The following is a 17318-nucleotide window of genomic DNA, read 5'->3' on the forward strand; positions in this document are numbered from 1 at the left end:
TATTACACCTCTTGTTATAAAAGGGAGGTCCACAAATTGGCTGGTAATGCCACCGTGGTCAAATCCACTGCTTTTATACAGCCACAGACAAATGCTGTTCAATCCTTTGCTTTAATAAATAGAGAAGGAAACAAAACCTCTTTGTACATTAAACCTCATTTCAAATTTCTGACTGAACAAAACGATTATATTTCTTTTACTAGTATTAAAGTATGGGTTCTAGTCACCAGTTTTTGGTAGATAAATAAACGAAGGGTCCAGGGAGCTGGTCAGGCCAGTGAATAGAGTTTTATTATATGCACGTTTTTTTGCCAAAAATGAAGCCACTCAGCTGATCAGAGACCCCCATACTTTCTCTTTGTTTTATGTATGCCTCCTGATATCCTGATATATTGACGTCTCTGTCTGCCATCATCTCTTTATAATCCCTGCTCAGGCATCACTTGTTATTGTTCTGGGAGACACTTTCCTCCAAATCAGATTCCTCTCATACCAACCTTTATTTTTCATCCCCTGTATTTTGATTCCCTGTATTAAGTTGATAAGGGCAGCGACGCAGGCTCTGCAGGGTAAAGATAGACAACTCATGAAGTTAAAGTCAGTAGAAAACTCACTTTTAGACTTTTGTCCATGCACACAGATGCTGTGGTACCAATGATGACATGCAGATCAATTCTTTGTCTTAGAAATGTTCAAGTAGACCTTTGTTCTGTCTTTAGTGACAGGTGAGAGGGAGGAGATCATGCAGACAGTTACTGAAGTCCATCCTTTGTTTTGATTGCTTTTTTTAATGTTCTTTTTGTCTACTTTGATATGATTTTTAGGTCAAACGTGCTTAAAAGAAACATTTTTTTTGATAAATAATTGAACTGCCTGCAGAGTTCAGAGACAGGATTGTTGACAGACAGTTTTGGCACAACCAGGCCAAACTGAGCAACTATTGGAGAAGGGCCTGAGAAAGAGAGGTGACCAAGAACCAAGCAGTCAGTCTGACTGAGCTCCAGAGATCCTGTGTGAGGATTGGACAAACTTCCAGAAGGACAGCCTTCACTGCAGCCCTCCACTGATCTGGGCTTCATGGCAGGGTGGTGGAAGCCTCTCTCTCCTCTACAGTTCTTTGCTAACTCCAACCAGGCTTCATAAATCAGAACAAGCACATCCTACAGCTACTTCAATTTGGAGGAAACATCAAAACCTTGAACTCTCTGACTTGTTCCTTCAAGCTGTCTTCATCTTTTGCTCCATGGCCCAGTTCTGCTGCATACATAACCATTGTCAGCACTTCAGGAGGTGAAAAGGATTCAGTATGGGCTCCTTTACTGTCCTACATGTACACAGCCAACTGCACTCTGTGAACTTTTTCAGCTGTTTTTCTTCATGATCTGACCACACAGATCGGCTGTCCCTCCTGGACACCTTTGTGATCCTTGATTGCTTTTGACCCTGGTGTTGTGCACCAGTTGCAGACTGGGAACAGCTCACATGAGCTTCAGAGCTAGAGATGAGCTTCATGCAGACGTTGTCATTACAATTTGGCTCATGTTGAAGCTGCTTACATCCTCATCCTTCCCTTTTTTACCACTTCCTACCTTTCAAGGACAACGTGTCCTTTTGCTGCCTGACATATGCTCAAACTGGCAGGTGCCATGGTAAAGACAAAAGCAGCATTGTACAGAGAGAGATCAGGCTTCCTCCCTAGACTGCAGGGTTCTGTCATCATCATTCTGATGTGTTGTTACTGTGTCATTGAAAAACATAAAGAAAATCAACAGATTACGCTTTCAAACTATCCACAAGGCTTGTTTTAGGAATATTGATGGAAGCTGTTCTCAGATATTTTGTTTTCTAAATCAGGATGGCATATTAAAGCTGCCAGGGCTAAAGCAAACAATGCTGCTTCACTGCTCATATTACATTCACATCTGCTACCGTTATTACTGGTGCTCACCTTAGGCCCCACACCACCTGAACATGGCACCTGGCCCTGAATAAAGACCGCTTCTGCCAACTCTCTCTCTGTGTACTCAGAGAAAGGGACAGATTTCAGGTATAGCAACTGTGTAAAAGCTGTAAAGAAACTCTTTGATAAGTTCTGATGCCGTCTGCTTTAAATTATACAATCTCCATCATTTAAAATATTAATCGTGGTGAAGAGTATCAAAGCTTTAAGAGCCTACAGATCATCATTCATCTTTTTAGCCTCAAGCTGCTTCAAGAAGACAGGATACAGCAGCGGGACTCCAGATTCACAAGTTGGCAAATACTGACGTTTCTCAAGTTGTCTTAGCACCTCATAAAGATGTAAAGGAAACATTAATGCCTCTTAACGACAGTGTTCAGGGGGTGTCTCACAATTTTGGTAGCTGTAAACAAGAAATTACCAAACATTGGATGACTTGGGCTTCTACTTGTCTTGTCATACTTTTTTAAGAGACAGTAAAAGTTTGATTTTCACCAGTTCATATCAAAGTTTAACCAAAGTGAGCTTAAAGGGACAATAAAGAATGCAATTAGTCATGATTGTGCAAAATTTAATGCTCTGAATATGGACCTTTAATATATTAACTCAGACAGCCCCAAAACACACACGATAACCTTTACAACTCTTTAAAATGTTCACAATCTGACTAAACTGGGAAGAGGAATGCCGTATTACACATAGGCTGTGTATAACATTGTATGCCTTGGTGAAACAGGTGTATAGCACAGCCATTTCAGAAGGCACGCATTGTTCTTGTTCTTCTCCCTTTGGTGCAAAAATTCATCATCATGGAGATATTTCCACAGTGTAGTGCCCTGCTTTTTACTATGTCACTAGCTTAATGAGCTAGCTAACATGAGCACAGTTGTGTTTACCTTACGCTGGCATGTAGTTACATGTCAGTGTGCCAAAGGCAGGACAGAAAAGAGACAGTATTAATGCTTTCGGGATTTCCTTTTTTAGGTAATAAGGAGTCATTTATGGATTACTTGCACAGGAAAACTGATATGTTGCATTACTCATTACAACTGGTTAATCTCGTGAATTACTTTTTTTTGGTCGTGTATTCATTATAATGTTACAAGTAGCTCATCAGGTATGTCTTTAAAGAATTATAATTAAAGAAATGTTATGGAGAACACCATGTAGCATCAGTTAGCATGGACACAAGTTAGACCAGGGGTGTCAAACTTAAGGCTCGGGGGCCAAATCCGGGCCCATGGTACAGTTATACCTAACCCGCCAGATCATATCCTATTCTTATTATAACTGGCCCACTGGTTTGAGATCGGCAGATTTTTCTTGTTCTGTCATAAAAATGAATTAAGTAAAAAAATAAAAAAATAAATAAAAAGTCAGGAATGTGGGAAAAAAACATTTTTCTTTTCATATTCTTGATTTTGCATATCACAGTTATCACGCAAAGTTATGGTTTTGCCCTTTAATTTAATATTTTGACCTTTTCAGTTCACATTTTTGAACTTTTATTTATTTTTTACCTTTTAGATCCTCAATTTTAAAATTTTAAGTAGTATTTTGACCTTTTTAGCTCCGTACTTTGACTTTTATCTCATAATTTGGCCTTTTGTATCCTTAAATTTAAATTTAAAGTAATATTTTGACATGTAAAACTCAAAATTAACTTTTTTTTCTCAGTTTTTGACATTTTTAACTGATGATTTTGAAATTCATCTCATATTTTGACCTTTGAAAATCATTATTTCAAATTTTGGTCTCATGTTTTGACCATTGCAAATCATGATCTAATATTTCTTTCTTATATATTTGCCTTTTAAAAATATGATTTTGACTTTAAATGCCTTTTGAGCTCATAAGTTTGAATTTTTTTTTTTTTCAGATTTTGAGCCTTTGAGCTTACCATTTTTACTTTTATCTCAAAATTATTAATCAGAAATGCTATGTTTTTTTCCCCCCTCTTAATTCATTGCTGGTTAAAATGAGGTATGGTTAAATAATGACCTTATTAAGCCCTCAGGTTGGACCAAAATCCAGAATTCGGCCCCTGTTGTCATTAAGTTTGACATCCCTGAGTAAGACCATAACACCACCGAGCTTTGGGAGCCCCTCTTGTTCTTGTAGTGAGTTTGTTAACTCTGTTTGCAAGTGTTGTCAAACATTTGATAAATGCACTCGCTCGCTCAAACGCTGGTGAAGTATTTGACCTCATCGCTGCTCCAATTCAACCCGTTTTGTCATCAGTCTAACTGGCTAACTAGTGTCTTAAATGCAGTGTTGGACTAGTAGGCTAAGCAGGGTCATTTTTACCTACTATGTGGGTAAAAAAAGCAGGCTGTGACGGTTGTCGATGGGTGCTTTGGCCCACTTTACAACACTGTGAGCACAAAACGGCCCAAAGGAAAACTGCAACAATGAATCATTTTATCATCTGAATCAGAATGAAGCAAATGAGCTGTAGGTGTGGGAGCACCCCAACAATTAATGAGCACTTCATCCAGTTCACAGCATTTGACAGAAATGACCCAACAACTATTCAGAACACGCTCCCTCACATTCCTCCATTCTCTATCTTTGCCTTATCTGGAAACACTAAATGAGCTCAATAATTAAATTCAGTAATTAATTTTCACATCTGAAATCAGGAACCAGCCTCAGGGATGCATCTATTTTCTCTCCTGATGAACAGAATGAAAACAAACTAAAACAAAAAAGTGTAAAACAAAGGGGTAGAAAAGTAATTAGTGTGTGGTGGTGTATGTCTGAGGTGCTTTTCCATTGATTGCTGCATTGATCAGGCAAAATTAGAGTCATGGTAGAGCCCAAATGTGCCTGCAAAAGGCAGTTCAAACTCCCCTGACTTTAGGGAATTGTGCTCCAACAGCCCTGATCCCTCTCTACCCAGATTCTCTTTCAGGCAATATTATCGACAGTCTGTCACACAGTCAATTCCCACAAACATCTTCTTTAAAAGTATTATCGGTGTGTTTGTTTTGGTTGGGTGTATTTCAGTGGCAAGGCAAACAAATCTTACAAATGCACTCTAGGAACTTTACTATGGCATTGCACCATTGTCTTCTTGCCAAGAGATGTGCAGACTGACAGGGTGGTGACTGGAATTGTGAAGTTGTGTGTCTGATTGGTGACCAGCCAGCACGCTTCAATAAGCCCATATTGGACTGATCTAAAAACAATACACACAAGCAGCATTCTTAATGCCATATAACCGTGACTCACACAAAGTAAGCTAACTGCAGAACATGCTAAAACATCCCCGAGTCATTACCTCACTTTGCTCTGCTCAAAATGCGCACATCTGCTTTAGATTGAGGTGCTTCAAGCTGAAAACATCAGATCAACCTGGACAGGAAATCACTGAGCATTTCAAAATAAAACACCGTGCATGCCAGTGTTTCACACATCCATCTGGAAAGCCACTCATAGACAGTGTGTGTGTGTTTGAAAAAAACTTTGAGGGTGATTGGATGGACCTTCTGTCTGTCACATCAGAGACACTGGCTGAGCCAATATCTGTTCTTTTTTCTCCTTTTACAAAGAAATGTCTACAAGTTCTGATAAAACTAGCGCTTTAGCAGCATCCAGGCTAATAGTTGATGTAAAATTTTACTATTTTGTCTATTTTTGTAACTGTCTTTCTGCAATTCTTATGTAAATCTTTACTTTTACCTTCTTTCATTTTCATTTTCTAAAAGCCTAACTAGGGACAGGAGATGGAAACTAGCAATAGCTATAATCTCTATATGTGAAACATCAGTTACTTTTAGCTTGTTTGTAACAGGCTGAAGTTTTACTATGTAATTTGCATTGTCCCTATCAAATAAACTTTATAAATAAATAAATAGTTCCTCCGCTATAACTGCACCGGCCTCTTGTGACTCTGCCACGCCCAAAAGTACTGCCCCCTGTCGCTGATTGGTCCTGTCACTTTCTAACCAGGCCCAAACTGTTCAGAGGGAGCTTTGCAAGATGGATTCGCCAATGAGAAACACAGAAACAGGCGTATCCATTCACTTTGCAAGGTTACCATGCACAGACTTCCAATCACATATCCACACAAGCTGTTAGACTTACACTATTCAGACAAAGTATTTTTCTGCATCTATCAGTCGTCTAGTTCAGGTGTTTTGATCAGACTCGTTGCCACAGGTGTATAAAATCAACCACTTAGCCATGCAGTCTGCATTTGCAAACATTTGTGATACAAAATAGGTCGTTCTGAAGAGTTTAGTGACGTTTAATGGATGCCAGCTTTTCAATTAAGACGGTTGGTGAAATTTCATCCCTGCTGGGGAGCCAACTGTGAGGGATATCATTAGAAAGTGGAAGTGTTTAGGAACAACAGCTGTGCAACTGGAGCCTCATGGAATTGGTTTCCAATGCAGAGCAGCTGCATGCAAGCCTCACATTACCAAATCCAATGCAAAGTGTAGGATGGAGTGGTGTAAAGCGCACTGGCATTGGACTGTGGAGCAGAGGGAACATGCTCTGTGGCGTGACGAATCTAGCGTCTCTGTTTGGCAGTCAGATGGGTGAGTCTGGGTTTGGCAGATGTTGGGGAAACATCACCTGGAGGGATAATGGTATGGGGCTTTTTATCTCCAATGAAGGGCAATCTTAATGCTTCGCATAACAAGACATTTTGGACAATGCTATGCTTCCACCTGTGTGGCAACAGTTTGGGGAAGGCCTTTTTATACACCAACATGACAGTGCCTCGGTGCACAAAGCAAGCACTATAAAGACAAGGTTTGAAGAGTTCAGTGTAAAAGAACTTGACTGGCCTGCACAGAGCCCTGACCTCAACCCCATCAAACACTTTTGGGATGAACTGGAACAGAGATTGTGAACCAGGTCTTCTTGTCCAACATCAGTGCCTGACCTCATAACTGCTCTGACAGAATGAACGGTCACAGATTCCCATGGAACCACTTAAAACTCTTGTGGAAAGTCGTCCAATAAAAGTGGAATTCCTGTTGGAGAAATGGTCAGAGGGGCAGTTACTTTTATCTATGTAGTATACGTTACACTATGAAGTTTGTCTTGTCCTATTGGTCAAAAATATTAAAATAATGGGAAATACTTCCACATGGTGTCTTCTCTGCTGTCTCACTGACTTATTCAGCCAGCTACATGCATGCACTGACACATCCTTGTTTACCTTTCTCTGGCAAACAGCTGTGTGTCAACAGGTAGGAGAGAAACAGAAACGGTGCAGATGATTTTTTCTACATTTTTGTATTCTGTATTTGTTTGGTATGAAAACAAATACAGGAACTCATGACGGACCATTTGAATCAGAAAAATAATACATGTCATTGTTAGAAGATCATTATGTGAAAGATTGGATATAATTGATGAGGAAGGAACATTACATTTGCTTTATGAAATATTCGGGGGACACTTTGATTCTTGAGCACAAGGGAAACTAAAAAGTGTTTCACTTAAGATAGATGTAAAACAGCTGTGGCTTACTCAGGAAAAAAGAAATCCTGGTGAGAGTATTCTTTGTATTTGACGTATTCCAAATCTGAAATCCCCTGCTGATAAAACCGTTCAACATTTGCTGCTTTTTCCATTTCAGGCTGCTCATGATCTTAAGCCTAATTGTAAGCCAACTCCATCAGAAACTATGATTACTCAGTCTGCATCTGTAATGCATAACCAGAGGTAATTTGGGGATTCAGGACAAAAGAGGCTTAGCAGCCTGTGAGAAGAGTCATGCATAAATTCAGCTGCACAGACAGGGTCTGTAATTTTGCCATCAAATTATGGGCAAAAATTCACAAGGAGTTCTTACTGGCTTTCAGGTGAGATAAATACGAGCAATTATCTAATGATCTTTCAAATAGCTTCCTAAGACCTCAAGTGGAAGCTGTTTGATCAATGTGCCCTATGTACTCGTGGAGAAACGACATAATAAAGAAACACAGCACAGCTTCTCCCCTCGCCTGACTTGTGTATTGATCTGCAGGGGAGTGTGCAGCTTGCAGAGTGTGAGCTGAAATTACTAAACACGCTGCAAACGGAGTAAACGAGCGGCACATCACTGATCTTCCCAGGCAGAGCTACTGCAGCGGTTGTTGAGGCAGAGAGACGGCAGTGACAAAACATGATCACAGTGTTCTGCAAGTAATGAGAGTACCTTGTTTTCTGTGAAAAACAAATAGGTCTCCTCGCTAGAGTGGAGTGGCAGATATTTATGTCAGACCGTCGGAGTAGCTCGACCTGCATTCTGAACGTGAGTCACACGTGAATCACTGGAAACAACGGCAAAAGGAGTTTATATTCAGCTCAGCACTAAAAGGTTTTTCACCCAAACACAGACCGGTGGTTTGTTGAAGGTTCTGTCTGTTTCCTTGACCGTCAGACTCAGAACACTGGTTACAATTGCCTGCAGCTCTGTGAATAAGAGACAATTGTAAGATAATGTTTTCCTCTCACATCGTCATCTGCTGTTGTTGTGAAGCTTTTCAAGGAAAGATGACGTCCAAGTAAAACCTGTTCATATTCTCCTGAGCATTCACAACACCATCTTTTTAAATAAAAGCCTGTTGAGAGGAACAGGAAATGCTGAAACCATATCACCACCTTTCTCTGCTGCAAACACAAAACTGTCAGCTGACCGGCTCAACCAACATCTTCTTTGCTTTCTATTGCTTGTTATAGTGATAAAGTCTTTTTCTTTCAATGCTGTAGGTAAATCAGAACGATTTCATGGTAGAAGTGTTAAACTTTACTCTTACACAGTCTCGTGTGCAGTAAGGGCATTTTCTACACCTAGTTTGGTTGATCTTGTCCAAATCATGAACCTTTTATTTACAGTTACAATATTGCATAATTACACCATGATTGGTCTGTGGTCACATAGGCGTAATTAAGTGGACCAAAACATGTGATGTGTCAGGAAAAAAGTTTTCTAATTGGTCAGGTATAAATACACCTAACCTAGCAAATCAGATAGAGTTACAAGACAGGCAAATCTTATAAAGCTTTAATCCACAACATTCGTGGTCAGTGTCACTTGGGAAAAACAAGGCAGAAGTTACGGTCAGGGTTTAGTTGTAGTGTGAGCCATTAGCAATGACTGCCTCAAGTGTAGTGATTAGCTCAGATGCAGCTACAGTGCTGTGAAAAAGTATTTTCCCCTTTGTGATTCCTAATTTTTTTTGTATATTTATCACACTTAAATGTTTTGGATCATCAAACCAATTTTTATATCTCACAGAGACAACTCAGAGAATAGAAAATGCAGTTTCTAAATGATGATTTTATCTATTAAGGGGGAAAAAATCCAAACCTATCTGGCACTGTGTGAAAAAGTAATTGCCCCCCTTGTTAAATCATGAGTTAATTGTGATTGACCACACTTCTTGGAAAGCTGAGATCAATTTCACTGGCCCGCCCGGGCCTGATTGCCGCCAGGTTTCTTGAATCAAGAAATCACTTAAATAGAAATTAAGTGAAGTAGGCTACAAGATCTGAAAAAGAAACGCATCATGCCACGATCCAAAAAAAATTCAAGAGCAAATGAGAAAGAGAGTGATTGAAACCTATCAGTCTGGAAAAGTTTACAAAGCCATTCCCAAGGCTTTGGGACTCCAGTGAACCATGGTCAGAGCCGTTATCCACAAATGGAGAAACCCGGGAACAGTGGTGAACCTTCCCACGAGTGATCGGCCAACCAAAATGACTCCAAGAGTGTAATGACGACTCATCCAGGAGGTCACAATAAAACCCAGAATGACATCCAAAGAACTGCAGGCCTTAATGGCCTCAGTTAGGGTCAGAGTTCATGACTCAACCATAAGAAAGACACTGGGCAAAATGGCATCCATGAGAGAGTTCCAAGGCCAAAATCACTGCTGACAAAAAAGAACACAAAGGCTCGTCTCACATTTGCCAAGAAACATCTTGATAATCCCCAAGACTTTTGGAGAAATATTTTGTGGACTGATGAGACAAAAGTTGAACTTTTTGGAAAGTGTGTGATTGGGCGTCACTTGATGGACATGATCAGTACATGATGGGCTACTGTCCCTGTCAGAGCCAATCTGTGCCATGAGATAATTAAATGGAAGGTACACCAACAAGGGGGCATCCCATTCGGGGACAAACCAGTATAGTTTGAAACAGGAAATATCCCGTCTGAGATGGAATGGTTAAAAAATCCAAACTTTAAGGATAAAAAGTTTCAAGTTGATTCAGTTAAGCTTCTGTAAGTTAGACATTAAAAATGTTTGTAACTTTAATAGAAGAGGCTGCTGTCTAAATAAGGAGTAAAGTATTAAAAAGTTTAATTTCCTGTTACCTAATGTCTCTGAGCACCCACTTGGTTGATTATGAATTTGGATTAGTTTAATATGAGCACATTAACTGAAGTAGTCAGCCAAATTAAATCACAATAAATCAGTCAAAAACATTGCAGTAATTTTGTACAAAAAAGGGAAGCAAAATAAAAATCTCCATTCTTGTTTGACAGTACTTCTTTATCTCTTACAGTTTCCATTCTTCAATGATATCTGCCTTTATCTATAAGAACAGCTAAAATGTTTTTCCAGAATGGACTGTGTGATCTTAAGTCAACAAGGTAGAAAGGCCAGCCTTTTAAGAAAAGTTTTACTCCCAAGCACACCAGTGGTTTGAAGTTGTACTGTATGTGTAAGGCCAAACGAGAGTTCAAAGCTGAAGTTCAAAGAGCAGCTCCAAGATACAAAGACAAAACCGAGGAGGACTTTCTGGGCAGGAGACTCTGCTCAGTTTGAAATGTGTGGGCTGAGAAGAAATGTGTACAGGCTAGATTGATTTATATGCGTTTTTAACACAAAATATCTAGATTTCATCTGAAAGCAGATGAAATCTAGATGTGTGTAAATATAGTTGAAATGACCTGTACACTTTAACAAGAACATTCTGTTGATACTAGGAATTCAAGCAAACCACTCACAGCTGATAAAATGCATAACTAATATATCCCTGACCTCCTGGTGAATTATCATGTTTGTAGTATTAAACTGATGCGATAATATTGTTGCTTCTGTGGCACATTGCTCTGGAGCATTACTTAAGGCTAAATGCTTTAAGCACAATGTTGCTGTCTTTGCTGTCAAGGATGCTCTCCTTGACAGCTGTTACTCTAAAAATAAGATGAGATCTCAGTCATTTTGGTTTCCCTCCAGGATAGGGATGAATTAAGGCAAAAGCAATCAGGACAACAACATCATCAACATCATCTTCACAGTGTTTAGTCTGTCCCATTCATTCACACTAGGAAAATGCAGGAGTGCATGTACAAAATGGCTCACTGGCATTCGATGTTCACAAGCCTTGAACAGGCTGCACCCATGATTGTGGGGGATAACAGCCTGCTGGGCTGTTAGCAAACTCAGAAGACCCACAGAAATTACCAATAGAGACATAACAAGTATGCTCAAACTAAATATGGCAGTTTTACTTGAATGTGAAGTACAAGAAGTGCTACAGTTCTAAATGGTTGTAGTGTTTCTTCAGATAAAATCCACAGAGATTTAACAGTAGCATTTTAGCAACTCCAGTGATAGAAATGGCTGCAAACAGAAGAGGTACGCTGACCATGTCTCATATATTTTTTGAATAGTTACAACATGATGGTACATTTAGAATCACTGGGTGGTGCAGTGGTTAGCAATGTTGCATCACAGCATGAATCCACGTCTGAAAGGGCCTTTATGTGTGGCGTCTGCATGCAGGTACTCTCTGTTCCTCATCCATTAAAAACACCTGCTCGCTGGGTTAAGTGGTGACTCTAAAAATAGCCTATAGGTGTGCTTGAATGCTTGTTTGTCTCTGTGTCTGCCCTGTGATTAACCGGCAACTAGTCCACAGTATAGCCCGCCTCCTGCCCACTTATGGCTGGAAAAATCTCCAGACTTCCAAATGGAGGCAGCATGGATGGATTTTTTTCTTTGCTGTGAATATTCTTAGCATAAATTTAAAAATATATATATATATTAATATTATCTATTAGCTTTAATGGTCTTCCATGATATCAAGATCCATCAATCCATCCATTTTCTATACCGCTTATCCCATTCAGGGTCGTGGGTAGGCTGGAGCCTATCCCAGCTGTCATTGGGCGAGAATTGCAGGGCTGACATATAGAGACAGACAACCAGGCATGCTCACATTCACACCTACGTCCAATTTCGAGCCACCTATTGACCTATGAGCATGTTTTTGGAGGTAGCAGGAAGCCGGAGTACCTGGAGAGAGCCCACGTGTGCACAGGGAGAGCATGCAAACTCCACAGAAAGGCCCTGACCAGGAAGTGAATCAGGAACCTTCTTGCTGTGAGGCAACAGTGCTAACCCCTGCACCACTGTGCAGCCCTATATCAAGATCCAGTGTAGCTAAAATACTCGATTAGTAAGAAACTGAGATACTTCAGTGGTTTTAATATTGCTTTTTTTATAATGAAGATATGTCTACAAGGGTTTTTATCTAAATTGCCTGTAATGAGACATGCTGTCTATTATTCATTGTCTTTTTTAAGTGCCATAGACAGTTTCCATTTCCTGACAAGTTTAATTTTTAGTCTGACTTGGTTTTTCAATTAAACTTATCCTCAAATGCAAGGTTTGGTGTTGAATACAGTACATGTTATCTGTGTTTGACCAGATATAGAACGTTTGTCTCGGAGGATGCCGGCCCAAACACACTTGTTGCCACGGTGCTGGCCAAGGATCCTGACGGAGACGGGATCACATATAAAATCACAACAGGAAACGAGGAGGGAAACTTTGTCATCGACAGCCAAAAAGGTAAGACTCATATTTCTTCTCTATTTCTTTTATCTGGACATTGATTCACATTCAGGGCTGTCTTTGTTACTCTTGCAATGTGGTCTCAAATCCACCACACTGCCACACTGCTATGCCACACTTACTAAAATTTTCAGCCCTCACAAATATGACTGAGAGTCAAGGCAACAGTTGGATGGGTTAATTTTTTTCGTAGTTTTCTCTTTTTTCCATGTATTCTTTTATATTTAAAATCTTTTCTTTCTTTTCAAAGAACAGTGATTACATACAGAATAGTACAATATTTAGCTTTGGCAGCTGTGAGCTGTTCTGAAATAAGTGTCTCTAATTCATTACAATCAGCCACCAAAGTATGCTTGGCACCATAGCAACACTAACCTCATTTTCAGCACCACTTTTGAACAGCTTTCCCCCTTGTTAGGTCACAAACATGCATTTAAAGAAAACAGTGGTATACTGTTAGGCACATAAACCCTGTGGAGTGTTAATCTTTTAAAAAGTCTCCACGATTAGCAACAGCAAGTGTCCACTGGAGTGTGCAGCACGATTCAAACTAAATTGGCCCATAGTTTGGGGTCCCATTGGCTTAGAGCTCAACCACTGCACTACAAACATATACGCAAGCTCCACGTGACAGAAACACATGCTTCTTGGTCTGATGTTGGAGAGATGGAAAGCAGGAAATGATGGCGATGTTTTTAGATGTTCAAGTCTGAGCTGATGGTGTCATGTCTGTAGTCGTTACAGAGGAAGAGAAAAAATATATGAACTTTATTTTCTATATATTTTGGTTGTCTCAACACATGAAGGTCTCGTTGGTCTGTCATGTATGAGAGTGGTCAAAATGTTCTGCTCATGAAAGCTTTGAATCACATGCATGATGGTATATTGCTGGGCGAGTGACCACAATGCAATGTAGGATATAAAGAGTGCACTACTGGGCCAGTTTTTGTCATGAAAGACAAAGAAATGTTTTAGACTAATTATTAATTATAACATTGAAAAGCAGATGGGATTTCCAGCCTCTATGTCTGTCATCAAGCAAATCCATCATGAAAAGTCCTAATCCACAACGTTTTTACAGAAACAGTTTGGGTCAGTCAGCATCATTTGAGGAGAACAGGGCAGTAACTACGGCCAGGGTATCACTGAGCCAATGGCAATGGCTGCTGGTGGAGCATTTATCTTGGATGTAGCTGTAGTACAATGGCTTGTTTTGTCAGAACTCAGCCACATATCTTTATTAAAACCAAAGCAATAAGCCACACTAAAAGCTTTGCATGATGCTCTTCTGCAGACCTGCTTTGGCGTGACATTGTGAGTGTCGGGGGGGTTCACTGAAAGCAATAATAAATGCCTTAACATTATGTGTCTGTATCCACCAGCAGCACCACTAACTGTGGGTTCAGATTTTTTAAAATGTGATCAGTGAAATCAAAGTTCAAAATCCTGGAACCTTAAAATCCTGCTTAGGCCAATTTGGCTAACAACGAACATGCACATGTGTACTGACATATAAACTTGCATGTCTTGTCCAACTGTTAAACATTGGCTATAATGATGTCCATAGCAATGTAAGATTTAAAAAATCTTTAATTCTTCTTTCTGTGTGTAGATGGCTATTAATAGCCACACATCCTGCAGCAGCAAAGTCAAGCACAGTTAACTATCAGCAGTTGCTAAGAACATTTAAACTTTACCCTTTTCAGGTGAAATTTAGATAAAGTCATCAGTGCTGGTTAACCAGTGGGTCCATTACTTTCCGATACTTTTTTTTCCAATCCATAATCAGAGAAAAGTCACACACTCGGACTTTGCACAGAGTCCAATGTGTTTTTATCTGCCTTCACTGCGAAAATTTATAGAATGTGGCAATTTTTTTGGTATTGCCAGTCTGTGGCTCTGTTACTCATTTAAAAATCCAGTTGGATCCATCCTGACAGAGAGCTTCATACAGTACACGCTCATGCGTCAAAGTGCTGGGCCAAGTTGGAGGGATGAAGAGCAACTTTTTAATTCAGTCTCTGTTAATACCTGTTAGTAGGCTACACACGTATGCCTTTATCCATCACATTTCCATGGATGATATCCACATAATACACCAGCAAACTAGGGTGTTTAAAGTGAAGTTTCGGTATGAGAGAGGGAGGGATTGGGCAAGGGTGAGTGAGCAAGAGAGAATAAAGCAACAGGTGAGAGGCATCTGGCTGCAGACCTTGAGCAAACCTCTATGGTGGGTTGTTCAGCAGCAGACCTCGACACTGGGGCGATGACGGTTGCTGCTCTCTACATGACAGATGAAAGAGAGGAGCACAGGATGACATATAAAACTTTTTAAAGCCTTTTTTGTTGGTTGGTTTTAACCAAAGTATTTAATCTGTAAGAAAATGTTCAGGATTCAAAACGGATTAACTTTTTCCCCCTATGAGGATTACAAGACATGAGACCATCATCTCTCTGCAAGAGTAAGTGATGATGCACACAGAAATGTATACCATTTTACCACTAAAGACACAATATTTTTATCTATTGGTGTTTCATTTTTGTGAAAATACATTATGTCCAGTATCAGTTTTCAGTGAATTTCTACCGTTAATATCGATCCTCAGCTATTGTAGCTAAACATTTTAATTGTGAGATGGCGATGACGACATTTCCTGCAGCTGGAGTAGTGTCCAAAATCATTTTCGTGTTTTGCAGTTGAGCCCACTATATAGTCTACGATATGCTGCTCACTATATAGTGGTTAGGAAGTAGGGAATGAGTGTGTGGTTTCGGACACAGCCATGGCCATTTTTACATAACAGCACAGTTTTTTGAAAAACAAAAAAATAGAAAAAAAAAAAAAAGATTGAAACTCTACCAAGTCTTGCAATTTTGGCTCAGGTAATAATATACGTCATTGCCCCAGTGTATAGGTCTGCTCGAGGTCTGCAGCCAGATCTTATTGCAACAGGTGCTGATCTGAATCAATCACTCATCTATTCATTATATTTCCATGGTTGATATCCACATAATAGATGAGCAAACTGTGGTGTTTAAGGTGAGGTTACCGTGCGAGAGAGGAGGGGTCAGGTGGGGGTGAGCAAGTGGGGAGGAGGTAGCAGGCACTGTTTTGGATCATCAGTCTCCCATTTTAATGACTTGCACTGATGCAAAATTTTGCATAAAATAAAACCCATTTTGAAATAAACTACATGAAAATTTTGGCATCAGTGTGCAGTTAGGTTTAGAACAACATGAGCTTCATTTTATTTTTTAATGTATGAAAAATTTGGACAAAAAAATGGAGTGTGCAAAGGCCTTTAGACTTAATGCAGTTTGTTAAAGAACTGAATGAAATGCCTGCAGAGGCATGCTCTTCTTGCTGTGCTTGTGCATGCACGCCCACAGGTGCTTGTATAATGCGAGTTTTACACACATGGGGGTAATCGTGTCTACCTCCGTAAAATTTGGGGAAGGTTTGACTGTATCAAAAAATAGACACCGCCCAATCCTCATTTACAATATATATATATTTTTCTCATTTTCTAAATTAGTCCCAACATCTTAGAGGGGATCTGTTCCTGAGCCTTCTAGCCCTCTGTGTAGTCTTAAAGAAGAGAAAGCATTGAACAGCACAGGGAACCATGTCTGACATTAAAGTTGTTTGTTCAATTTTACTCACGTTCCTTCTCTTATTTACTTAAGCTTATCTTTAGTCTCCTCTCTTTATCGTTGCTGTTTCTGCCTATTGCCTTGTCATGTCATCATCCTGTTAATCACTTGTTTAGCATTTTTTATTACACACTCTGAAAACTCCCCAACCTCCCCCCAAAAAATAGATAAAAGAGACAAACAGGCATTCAGAATGAAATATTCAGTGCTATTCCCTCTTCTCTTCTTCCACTTTTAAAAATACTGAAACCATTAAGTATTTTCCATCTGCTTAAAGTGACATCGTACTGCAAGACAATTTATAGTCCTGGTTGTATATATCAATGCAGTATTCAGCAGAATCTACATACTTTACTTTAGACTTTCATGCCTTTGATATACTATTGCTTTGAAAATTGTTTTTACCTTGCTCTTGAAAATGTTTGCAAAAATGTCTTTGAACTTTAGGCTGCTCTGAGGTCTCTTTTTAATGTGCTATTCATATGGAAGCTGCAAAAACCCTGAAATATCCACAAAGCTTGTTTTTTTCTCCTTAGTTCTTCTCACCCTGCTTTGCTGTCTGCCCTCCCTGCTATATTTACGTACGCTGTAGAAATGTAAAAGCGCTGCAGTTTGTCAAGTGTGCCCCAGAGGGTCCTGAAAATATGCTTCACGCAGAGCATGCAGTATAGTTTTATGTCCTTCATCGGGTCCTCTATTCTGTGGATGAGAATGCTTCTCCAGCCTTCCTTTCAGCTGTGAGGAGCTTTGTCAAGGATATTTAAGTCCTGACAGGTGATGTCATGGAGCCACTGAGATAATCAGTGAATGCAAGGAGCATTTACACCGCCTCTTTGTAACAAAATATCAAGTGAGGTTTGTAGTCGCACATCTCAACCTCCTCTGAG

General features: G+C 39.7%; 1 protein-coding gene across 1 annotated transcript in view; it reads left to right on the top strand.

Moving 5' to 3' along the window:
* Positions 1 to 17318, top strand: part of si:ch211-186j3.6 (neural-cadherin) — a 617862-nt gene that overhangs the window by 238328 nt on the left and 362216 nt on the right. Inside the window, exon 7 of the mRNA XM_041792306.1 lies at positions 12632 to 12774. Coding sequence (XP_041648240.1) covers positions 12632 to 12774 — 143 coding nt within the window. The remainder of the gene's footprint in view (positions 1 to 12631; positions 12775 to 17318) is intronic.

The sequence above is a fragment of the Cheilinus undulatus genome, linkage group 1, assembly GCF_018320785.1.
Source record: "Cheilinus undulatus linkage group 1, ASM1832078v1, whole genome shotgun sequence".
Classification (NCBI taxonomy): Eukaryota; Metazoa; Chordata; class Actinopteri; order Labriformes; family Labridae; genus Cheilinus; species Cheilinus undulatus.